The sequence below is a fragment of the Ahaetulla prasina genome, chromosome 1 (assembly GCF_028640845.1).
Source record: "Ahaetulla prasina isolate Xishuangbanna chromosome 1, ASM2864084v1, whole genome shotgun sequence".
Classification (NCBI taxonomy): Eukaryota; Metazoa; Chordata; class Lepidosauria; order Squamata; family Colubridae; genus Ahaetulla; species Ahaetulla prasina.
The window spans coordinates 142,112,700-142,125,359 of NC_080539.1; the positions used below are offsets into that span (position 1 = coordinate 142,112,700).

The 12,660-nt window shown below is 37.1% G+C and overlaps 1 protein-coding gene across 1 annotated transcript in view; it reads right to left on the bottom strand.

Moving 5' to 3' along the window:
• The window catches only part of LRRC1 (leucine rich repeat containing 1), a 102,056-nt gene that overhangs the window by 12,900 nt on the left and 76,496 nt on the right, over positions 1 to 12,660 (bottom strand). Inside the window, exons 9-10 of the mRNA XM_058177058.1 lie at positions 9,742 to 9,860; positions 7,579 to 7,662 (exon numbers count right to left, since the gene is read on the bottom strand). Of these exons, the coding sequence (XP_058033041.1) occupies positions 7,579 to 7,662; positions 9,742 to 9,860 (203 nt within the window). The remainder of the gene's footprint in view (positions 1 to 7,578; positions 7,663 to 9,741; positions 9,861 to 12,660) is intronic.

Sequence of the window (12,660 nt, forward strand, 5' to 3'; positions counted from 1 at the left end):
ACAAATTTTTGATCCTGATATGCAAGAAATTTACTTGGTGCTATGAGGTGAAGAATTAGGATTTTGAAGGTGGGTGAAACAATTCTTTTAAATTCATTTTTTAACTTTGAATGCAAAATGATTCTGAAAATAATTCATCTAATTGCAAGAGTAGTTTGAACTCTGTCACAATCACAAATAGGGCAAAGAGAATTGTTTTGTGTTTGAATTTTTAGAGAACCAAACTGAGAGAAATATAATTAGGGAGTTCTCTGTATCCAGGAAACAAGAATTCTTCATTGTTTGCATTTTCAAGTAGGACTAGAGTCAGAACTGAGCATATAATGTGGCTGGACAAACTAATTTAATTTTAAGTATGTAATAACAAGAATACAGGTTTATTAGCAGAGTTATACTCTTTATAAAAGAACCAGCTTGGTCTAGTGGTGAAGACACCAGACTAAAAACCAGGAGACTGTGAGTTCTAATCCCACGTTAGCCATGAAAACCACCTGGATGACTTCAGGACAGTCACTCTCTCTCAGCCCAGTTCACCCAGGTTGTGGTTGTAGGGAAAGTAGGGTATTAGAGATGTTTGCTACCTTCAGTTATTTATAAAAATAATAAAGGCAGGATAAAAAAATCTAATATATCAGGAGAGGGAGCAAGAATATATTTATAGATAGAGCCATTAAGGGAAGCAGGAAACAAAGTTGTAGACATAAAGCAGGAACCAAAGACCAAGCATTATGACTTTCATTATCACTGTACAGCACATCGAAAAGTATCTTATGAACAGCAATTCCCGCTCTTATCCACTGCTCAGCAGAGTGTTAAAATAAGGAACTGCACATTGTATGAAATGAAATGAAATCACTTTCTACTGAGATTTCAAATAGGCAGAAATAAAATAAATTGATATTCCTTTATGGAATGTAACTGCCTGCCTGAATTCTACCCCAAAGTCAGTGCTCATCATTTCTAGTTAGAGCAGAGGTGCGGAACTATAACCCATTTATCATTTGTGGACTTCAACTCCCAGAATTCCATAGTTGGCCCAGGAATTCCAGGAGTTGAAGTTTACAAGTCATAAAAGGGCCATAGTTTGCCACCCCTGAGTTAAGAGCAACCTACAAACATACCATTTATTGGATCTCTTTGGTCTGGAGTTTTAATAGATTTCTATCTCAATATTTTTACAGTTGCAAAAATTCACATTTGTTATATTGCAGGGATCTCCAACCTTGGTCCCTTTAAGACTTGTGGACTTCAACTTCCAGAGTTCCTCAGCCAGCTTTGCTTTATTTTTGAAAATGGCACTGATGACTATGATTAAGAATAAAAAAGCCTTAATAGCTGGTTTATGTAACACCAGATATATAAATGGGATTTCAAACTCTGAGACAGCCAGTTATGATATAAAATTATATTTAGAACACCATTTTAAAAGGGATCTGTCTAGGGAATAAAATTTGACTTTTAACACAATTAGTGAAGCATTTGCAGTGACCAAACTAATAACATAATGTCACATGGGGTGGGTGTTTGTGACATCCCATGACAAAGCCGAAAGGCTCAGAAATGGAATCAGGCTTATATTATTACCAGCTGCTGCAATGCTTCCTTCGTGCCTGATCTGGAGCCCAACAGATTAGGTAAAAAAAAAAAAATCACCTATGGGGCATGTATTCAGGTAGTCCTCGACTTACGATGACAATTGAGCCCGAAATTTCTGTTGCTAAGCGAGAAAGTGAAGTGAATTTTCTCTCATTTTACAACTTTCCTTGCCATTGCTGTTAAGTCAGAAGATGACAAAAGATGATCACATGACATACACACACCGGATGCTGCAACTATTATAAACATATGCCAGTTGCCAAGCATCTGGATTTTGATCATGTGACCATGGGGATGCTGCCCTAGGGGATGCTTTTTTGTAAGTGTGAAAGACGGTCATAGGTCACTTTTTTCAGTGCCATTTGAACAGTCACTAAATGAATGGTTGTAAATCAAGGACTACCTGTAAATAAAACCTACTTATCAGGTATAAAGTGGTGTATAGCAAATGTTCATAAGGTTGGCATTACTCATTATTTTGTCCTCCTTTTTCAACAAAACAATTATCTGACTCCGCATACAGTTATCCTTTGCATTATAAGATATAATAATAATAATAATAATAATAATAATAATAATAATAATAATAATAATAATAATAATAATAATAATAATAATAATATTTTTATACCGCCCTTCTCCCGAAGGACTCAGGGCGGTGAACAGGCAGATAAAAATAATACAGTACACAATAGAAACCCTATTTAAAAAACTTATTCCAAAAGCCTAAATTTAAAATACAATACAAATTATAAAATAAACCCCAATAAAATCCATGTTTAAAAACCCTATTAAGCCAGTCCTGCTTGGAAGAATAGATATGTTTTAAGCTCGCGGTGAAAGGTCCGGAGGTCAGGAAGTTGTCGAAGTCCTGGGGGAAGCTCATTTCAGAGGGTAGGTGCCCCCACAGAGAAGGCTCTCCCCCTGGGGGTCGCCAGCCTACACTGTTTGGCTGACGGCACCCTAAGGAGGCCCTCTCTATGGGAGCGTACCGGCCGGTGGGAGGCATGTGGTAACAGAAGGCGGTCCCGAAGATATCCCGGTCCTATGCCATGGAGCGCTTTAAAGGTGGTAACCAACACCTTGAAGTGCACTCGGAAAACCACAGGCAGCCAGTGCAGCCTGCGCAGGATCGGTGTTATATGGGAGCCACGAGTGGCTCCCTCTATCACCCACGTGGCTGCATTCTGAACTAACTGAAGTCTCCGGGTGCACCTCAAGGGGAGCCCCATGTAGAGAGCGTTACAGTAGTCCAGGCAAGAAGTGACGAGGGCGTGAGTGACTGTGCATAAGGCATCCCGGTCTAGAAAGGGGTGCAACTGGCGGACCAGGCGGACCTGGTAAAAAGCCCTCCTGGAGACGGTCGCCAAATGATCTTCAAAAGACAACCGTCCATCCAGGAGAACCCCCAGATTGCGAACCCTCTCCATTGGGGCCAATGATTCACCTCCAACAGTCAGCCGCAATCCCATCTATCTAGTTATTCTGTAATGATGTGCATGTTTTATCTTTGGCTACTCCAGAAAAGTATCATTGGGAGCCTATTTTTCTGATAGTTTCATAAATATACAAGAAAGGAAAAAGGGTGGGGGGGAAATCCATTCAGTCTGGCTTGCTTTTCTACGTGGTGTTCATCTTTTATGTCAAAGATTATTCATTCACAAAACTCTAGTTCTGTTATATTCTAACACTTTCGATACAACTGATCTTGGAAGAACAAGAAATATCACTTCCATCTTCCCAAACATTTTTTTACCCATGATATATTGTGGAATAAGGCACATCTCATCAAATCATGCCATATGCTTTATTGATGAGTGGATCTTCTACCATTTCAGCATATGTAAATGTTTACTAATGTTGTATTCTTTTCTTTCTGTCACTTAAGTATGAGCCAGCAATGTGCTGCAGCTGCCAAAAAGACCAATGTAGTCCTAGACTTCATCAACAGAGGGACAGTATCAAGATTATGTGAAGTTTTAGTGCCACTTTATAAATCCTTGGTAAGATTACACTGCGTCCAGTTCTAATTACTATGATACAAAAAAAAATGTTGAGACTCTGGAAAGAGTGCAGAGAAGAACAACAAAGATTTTTAGGGAACTGGAGGCTAAACTGTACGGTTATGGGGAACTGGGTATGTCTAGCCTAACAAAGGGAAAGACTAAAGGTGACATGATAGCAGTCTCCCAATATCTGAGGGGCTGTCACAGTGATTCTCCAAATCACCTGAGGGCAAGAAATAATAGATGAAAGCTTATCAAAGAGAGATCCAACCTAGAACTAAACAGAAATTTCCTGACAGTTAGAATAATTAACCAATGGAACAGCTTGCCTCCAGAAGTTGTGGGTGCTCCATCACTGGAGGTTTTCAAGAAGATATTGGACAACACCTGTCTGAAATGGTATAGCTTCGTGTTTGAACAAGGGGGATGACTAGAAGACCTCCAAGGTCCTTCCCAACGCTGCTATTCTGTTACTTCTCCCTCTATGACGGTTCTCGGTTAACAACTAAAGGCATTCATTGTGTCAACAAAAGACTAAAACTACTTAAACTAGACAGACTTCTATAATCATGTCCCATCTGTGTTCAGCTAAGAGGACAATTGGTTTTGCTCTATCTAATTAAAAGAAAATATTGTTCTGCTCTCAGTAAATTATTCTCTTATAATAGAATTATTGCTGGTGTATTTATAGGATTATATCCTACTGGTCAGATTCTCAGATTTATTCCACATTATTAATACTTCATTTTGCTGGAATAAATTATCCAGGCAGATCAGAGATAGATTACTGTCTAAATTATGAGAGAAATGGAATTACTACACTATATACAGTAAAAAATTATTTATAAAAGCCAAGATAAAAAGTATGGGTCCTTAATATATAAAACTGTTTAATATTCTTACCAACTCAGAGGTTTCCCTGATCAGTATATGTTCATTGCCTCATACCTATGCTGGATCTTAGACAGTTAAGAGATGGAAGGGCATACAAAACCCTCACACAAGAGTAATACATAGCAAATCTTACAATGTCTCAAGCTTCAAATCCTTCAGATGGAAGAACGTCTGACTGTTTCCTTTCACCTTGAAAGGCAGGCAGAGACTATAAAAGAGTTTTAGGGAATATATACAGCAATATCGCATCCACCCAGCTAATAATTATATACTGCTTTAAGCCTTTTAAGCGGGACAAAACTAATTTCCAAGACCAACATCCTTGCCGCCATTGGTCTACAGAGTTTATATCCCTGCCTGTTGCTGATTACCCACCATCCCTCCTCTTTTCCCTGAATAAGTCTTTCTTCCCTGAAAGCAATACATTAAATCGTTTCTGATCGTTTGGCTTTCACACCATGTGCTGCTTTTCTTATTTATAGCACATTCTCATATTTTGCTTCAAGCAAGTGACAGAAATCAACCATATTAGAAACAACATTCACCAGCAGAAGTATTTCTATTTGATGTTTTTATCCTTTAAGAAGTTGCTTGAGGCTGTAACCAAGAGAACCAAGTTAGCCAAATGCATGTGGGGGAAATTCTTCTTGTACTAAAGAACGGCAACTATTTTAGGAGATCAACTGGACTCATTTGAGAAGTACTATAGTTTTTACGAATTCATCCTTTGCCTGGAAGTCCTCAGCTCTCCTCTAAGGATGGACTGAAGACTTCAAGCTTGAACACTGCTTTGAGTGATTCATTGTCAAAATAAAAATGCATATTTAGTGAGTTTTGGTCCAATTACGGAACAAGCTAGGCTGGTTTGGTCTGAGCATGAAAGAGAACCCTGAGTGGAATTGTTTTTAAGTATTCTGTGCTATTTTAGGTGATTTGATTGGAAGGTTCCTTGTTTCTTACAAGTGAGTGTTCCTTTTTAACCCACCCCTCCACCCCATAGTAAGAACAGGACAGGTCTTTGTTGTTACTGGCTTAGGCTGCAGAGAGCAGGGGAAATGTTCTGGAGTTAAGCAGAACATATTTAAGGAATGCCTGGTACAATGAAGGAGACTTTTGGGATCTGATTTTTTTTCTCTACCCATCATGCCATTGTTTGGCTAGCTAGCAAGGTCAGTCTCTGTTCCTCTGTTGAAGCTAGACTTCACATGTGTCAACACAGCTGCTTTGCCATATCAAAGCCAGGAGGAAATCATATCAGCATAAATTATGCTACCACACTTTGCTATGCTGTGCTTCTGCCCCATGCAGTTCCATCACACAACCCTGTAAAAACAGTGATTGGTAGCTTTTTAAGAAAAAATGTGAACCTTACCAACAAAATTTATTTCTATTGTTTTGCTTTTCAAAGACCGTTGAACTGTCAAGCTAATGCCTGTAGAGAGCAGCAGAGTGTTTGTCTCTCTTAAAAGCCATGTATGTTTGCCTAGATTTGCATAAATGATTTTGGAAGTGGGAGTTCAATAAACAAGACTGCCAAGATAGATAGATAGATAGATAGATAGATATAGATTACAAGATAGATAGATAGATAGATAGATAGATAGATAGATAGATAGATAGATAGATAGATAGATAGATAGAAAAAAATAGAGATAGAGATGATAGAGATAGAGATAGAGAGGTAGATAGATAGATAAATTTGAATTTGAGTAAGGGTATGGCTAGCTGATGAGAACCAAATAGCTCGAAATAGATCTATACTAGTCTCCCTTTATTTATCAACAAATATGTTTATTTATATATACATACATACATACATACACACACACACACATAAAACATTTCTGAAAAAAGGTCCAATTGTGTGAATAAACCAACTTCAATTCATTTTTATTTACTAGGATGCAGCTTGTCCTGTAGATAATTAACTTGAAAGAGGTGTGTGAGAAAGTGAGGTCTCTGTGTTCTTTCTTTCAAGCCAGATTAGTAACCTGTCCTCATGTTCCTTTCAATTAGCAAACCTCTCAGGCAAAGAAAGAAGGCTACACTTTTGAGTTTTTAAATTGGGGGATGGCAGTATGATCCTAATCATTCCATAATTAGAATCTTTACAAAAGTTATTTTTTTCTCTCTTTTTTCCACAAGCACTACACTAATATTCGCACTTTTCATGAGCTACTGTGTCGCCTAGTTTTCTGATCACAGGGTGATACAAAAGAAGCAAGATATTTGAAGGGGTGATCCCATTGTTTCTTATGGCCAAAACACTCAAAACGTTTCAAGATGTCTTTCTATTAAATAAAAAACTGGGTCAGGTTGTGTTCTGGAAAAATATAGACAACTCAATGTGTTTAAATCATTAGAAGGTATATTCCTGTGTAATGTTCAATTAATCTTAGCGCTGGTTATGCTTGATGAGTTCAAACTTAGTACAGAAGCTACTTCCATGATATCAACTTAAAACTTAAAAAAAAAACCTTGTGCTGATTCATTTTCAGCAGTGTATCCTTACTGGATTAAAAATCAAGCAGTTTTAGACATCTAAGAGGTAATATTATTAACACAATTTGCTATAATTATCTAAGAACCTGCAGTCTCGAGATATACTTCTAAATAGTAATTTTAGTTTTAATAAGCTAAATACTCCTTATAGCTAGAGACATTCAACAGTATTTTGACAGAGCACCCCAAATTTAACTGCAGATATTGTTCCAGAACATTGCTGTGGGAGAATGACCTGACCTTCAATTATTCTTAAAGCTTGAGATAATATTTCAGATTTCCACCTACAGGGTGAAAAGATGTTGACACAAATAACAGCTGTCCTCCTCCTTTATCTGAGAAGCCCAAGGCTAGGAGGTAAAGTCTTAATTATTTTGGTTAATCTCCAAACAACTATCAGTCACAGTACATTCACAAGTAAATGGAAAGTTCTAGTTTCAGTCCAATGTAGTCATTATTGCACACACAAACTTTATTACATCTACATTCTTCAATTATTTATAGCTCCGATTCTATTCTTTTTGAATAAAAACTACATACTTCATTTCTCCCAGTGTAAATAGTAATAAACATTAATTACCTCTTTAGGTAAAGATACAAGTTTGTTTCGGTCAACATTCAATATATTCAGCTTCTTTAGTTTTCCAATGCTCTTTGGCAAAGTCTGAAACAAACAATGTCAGCAATTAATATTATTGGCATTTCAAGTTGTGGAAAGCAAGCAGTGAGCTAATTAATATGCTAAAACTTTTTAAGAATTCATCTTTAAACAGAATGATGAATGGATAGGTTTTGAATTCTAAGATGGCCAAAAATTTTACTAAGAGGAGTTCTAACAAAGTAACAATGAATTCCAGATGTCTGAGATTTTAAAAGTTCAAAGGGTGTATGATCAGTATTCTCATCTGTACTGATCTACATCTCAGGATTGCAGTACTATTGCAGAACCCTAGTGAGTAACTGAGATAAGAAATATTTATTTTAAAAGAGGGTCACTTCTAGTTTGGGACAATTTCTCACTATTTCAAAATTCTCTTACTCTAGAGGATTCTTACTCATTTTCCAATTAATATTTTTGATATTTCAGAGATTGATGGTGAAGGCTACCTATGCTGTTTCTCCATTCATAGGAGAACAAGAAAAATGGAGGCAATTCACATAGTAAGAAAGAGATCCATGGTTATTGTACTCATAAAAACACATTATGGCAGATTACACAGGATTACTACTGTGGTTCTTTCCCTCTCTCAAAGTATTTGCTTATTCTGGAACAGTGGCTAGCAAATTAGTCTCAAGCTGGAGCAATGTATAATAGAGAATAAATTACAGCCTTTATTACATCTTGTTACATTTATTACATCTTGTTCTAACACAATGCAAAGCAAACATCTGGTGTTCCATTCTTAGTCCTCCAATTCCTCAGCTTTGCAGGTTTTAATTCCTTCTTCTTCCCATTTATTAGACAAATTATTCCATAACCATATCCTGCAAAGTGGATAAAACTACTTCTTAACTCTATTACCCAACCTGGAACCAGCAAAATCTGCTGCAGCAAATGAACAGCCAATTTGCTGATAAAATTGGCTGTTCATTTGCTGTAAAAAAAAATTTAGGGAACATACACAGGTGCAAATGACAATCTGGCAATTGACAGAAAGACTTTCAATGAATAAGAATAATTGAAAGCCATTCAAGCAAACTCAGAGCCCAAAACTGAAACTCAATTTCTGCATCTCCCACTATTACTTCAAATCGACTATTATAGCTTTATTGTTCCTATTAGAATTCAATTATACTTTTTTGAAATAATTTTAAAATATAGAAAAGAATTTTATCATATTTTGGACAAGACAGATGGGTTTATGACACACACACATCCACATATCTGTCCCTTAAACCTCTGTAAATTGGAGAATCCTACAAAATCATTCAAGTTGACTAAATTTCAGGGCTGGCAGAGTGCAGGTAAGAAACCAGGAATGTGAAATTCACTGAGATTGGAATGTTTGATTCCCATTCCAGCTCATGCTGTTTGACCACAGCCAGCAAATTACTTCTATTTTTTTTTTTAATTTTGGATTAATTTTTCTTGAATCCCAATGCTTGTGAAACCAGTTAGTTTTTAAGACATGTTGTCAATTTTAATTAAGGTCTTTTTCATTTCCCTCTAAAATCAGCTGGCACAGATTTTTCCTCTCTGCAGTTATTTTTTCCTATAAACTTAACAGGATTTCCTCATGGGAAAGTTGTTGCAAAACTATCAGCTAATCTTTATTATTTAAATTACTAAATTTCATAAATTACATTAAAAAGCACTAGAATATTTAAGTTTGAGAAAGTCAAAACATAATTTACATGCCAGCATCCTACTACCTTCTGTACAAGATCATCCTCTATTAAGTCTTATACTTAATTATCGTGTTCATAAATTTGGCTTCTCCTCTACACCGCTAATCTTTGCTGGATAATTTGATAATTTATTACAACCAAATTGAAGTGAAACCTGCTTTGAAATGGATGTCATGCTTGTCTCTCTGTCTCATTCACTGTTCAGCTGACGTCAACTATAACTTCATGGTATTCAATACTGTGCTTAAAATGCATCCTAACAATAGCAATTCAGTTATTTTGTACTTTACTGTAATTGTCATAACGTCTTAAAATAAAGATTCTGCAGTCAAAATAAATCAAGCATGCCATCCTCATTTAATGCCAACTTTTGAAGAGCTAACAGCATACTTACCAACAGCTGATTTTCTGTAAGAACTAATTCTGTAAGACATTCACAGTTTCCTACAGCTTCTGTTAATTGAGTAAGCCTGTTCTGGTCAACCTTCAAGATGGATAGCTTTTTTAACTTTCCTGTGGACACAAAAATGAGCCTTTTAAAAAGCTGTAGTCAACATCGAAGTTTCTATGGATTTTAAAGTTTTTTTAGGCCACTGGTCATCCTGATTAGAAATTGTAGAAACTGTAACTAAATATTGTCTAAAAGTCATAAGGATATGAAAAGCCTGCCCAACTGTATTTTAGCTGAAAGATTAAAGACAAAAGTGATTATTTGAGACATTACACCCATACTTTTTGTGTTCATCTTGGTGAAAGGCTTCTGATAATAGAATAGAATAGAATTTTTTATTGGTCAAATGTGATTGGACACACATGGAATTTGTCTTAGTGCATATACTCTCAGTGTACATAAAAGAAAAGATATGTTCATCAAGAATTCTAAGGTACAACACTTAATGATAGTCATAGGCTACAATTAAGCAATCAGGAAACAATCAATCACAGTATAAGTCAATAAGGATACAAGCAACAAAGTTACAGTCATAAGTGGAAGGAGATGAGTGATGGGAACGATGAGAAGATTAATAGTAGTGCAGATTTAGTAAATAGTTTGACAGTGTTGAGGAAATTATTTGTTTAGAAGAGTGATGGCATTCGGGAAAAAACTGTTCTTGTGTCTAGTTGTTCTGGTGTGCAGTGCTCTATAGTGTCGTTTTGAGGGTAGGAGTTGAACAGTTTATGTCCAGGATGTGAGGTATCTAAGTATTTTCACGGCCCTCTTTTTGATTCGTGCAGTATACAGTATAAAGCAATGAGGTAGATACAGTAAGACAACTGTAGCCCTTCAAGACAGATCTGGCTAGGAAACCATTGCCATATAGGTCAGTATAACTTTTATTGAAAAACTATATAGTCTGAATATACTTCCTTCTTCTCTCCCTTTTATTTTCATGAGAACTAGAAAAGGTTTAGTTTGAGATGTTTACTCAAGTTACATTCCTGCCCTGGACTCAGTCCTCTTTTATCTGATTTTTGTCTTCCTCCTGTCCCTCCAGGCTAGTCCCTTTGCTTTCTACAGACAATAACTACTTCCCTCAAGGAGCCTCACCTAGTGTTCTCTTTGGGTTCTTTTAGACACCAGTCAAAAATAAGGTTATTCAACCAGGCTTTTAAACTTGAAATGTGCCTTCTCTTCTGGTTGACCAACATGGACATCCAGATGCTGTTACAGCGGAATTCCTATCATCTTTCAACATTGACTGCTCTGGCTAGATTGATGGGAGGGTTCAAAATCTCTGGGAAGAACCTCTGGGAAAGTAGCACCTGCCTACCATAAAAAGAAAGCCATGCTCTAACAAGTGGACAACAGAAGTACATTTCTGTCAGAAAAGCAAGGAAGACATCCTTAAGCGAGTAATCTATGGCTACTTAAGAGGAGAAATTTCAGGGGCACACTGCAAAAGATGTCAAAAATGATCATAAATACCAAAAGACGGCTCAACTTTGGCTACCAATAAGTATTCAACAATTCAATATTCAAAAGCAATATTCACAAAATATTGTTTGTTGCACATTTTATCACTGATCGGTGTGCTAAAAAAGAATGTATTTTCAGGAGCAACAGTGATAGTATCAAGTGAGAGCTCCAGATAAAACCTCTGTCTCTCTTGGGGTTTGCAAAACAGTATGATGCCTAGATAATTGTATGGGCCACGTTATCTTCTTGAGAGGAAGGGTGGGATCAAAATCCAAAAGGAATTAGGATCTGAATTCTTATGGGCAATGACCCCCAAGTAATTGCAAACAAAGTGGGAGAAGGTGGAAATAATTAGAGGCTTGCTCATACAAAACCTGGAGCTACAACTCACAGGTGGGAACTTTAGCTAAGCCTGAACTCTTTTTATCATCTTCCTCTTATTCTAGAATCTGCTGCTGGATTCTGTGGGCAAGTTTGGATAAGGGTGATGCCAACAAATCAGGGCAAGGAAGCTCCATAGAACTAAGCAAGCAGGATCATCCTTCTTGCCCTGTGCCCACAAGCAGAAGCTTCTTAAAGCCAAAGGGAGTTTCAGCTTCCCTCCTGTTTAGCCCAACTCACTGCTTGGAGTCACACCAGTTGCAAAGACCGTCCTAGAATTTTGGGTTATTGTTTCCCAGGGCACAGGCTTATCTGGAGCAGGAACCCAGAAAAAGCTACACTGCAAAAGATGTCAAAAATGATCATAAATACCAAAAGACGGCTCAACTTTGGCTACCAATAAGTATTCAACAATTCAATATTCAAAAGCAATATTCACAAAATATTGTTTGTTGCACATTTTATCACTGATCGGTGTGCTAAAAAAGAATGTATTTTCAGGAGCAACAGTGATAGTATCAAGTGAGAGCTCCAGATAAAACCTCTGTCTCTCTTGGGGTTTGCAAAACAGTATGATGCCTAGATAATTGTATGGGCCACGTTATCTTCTTGAGAGGAAGGGTGGGATCAAAATCCAAAAGGAATTAGGATCTGAATTCTTATGGGCAATGACCCCCAAGTAATTGCAAACAAAGTGGGAGAAGGTGGAAATAATTAGAGGCTTGCTCATACAAAACCTGGAGCTACAACTCACAGGTGGGAACTTTAGCTAAGCCTGAACTCTTTTTATCATCTTCCTCTTATTCTAGAATCTGCTGCTGGATTCTGTGGGCAAGTTTGGATAAGGGTGATGCCAACAAATCAGGGCAAGGAAGCTCCATAGAACTAAGCAAGCAGGATCATCCTTCTTGCCCTGTGCCCACAAGCAGAAGCTTCTTAAAGCCAAAGGGAGTTTCAGCTTCCCTCCTGTTTAGCCCAACTCACTGCTTGGAGTCACACCAGTTGCAAAGACCG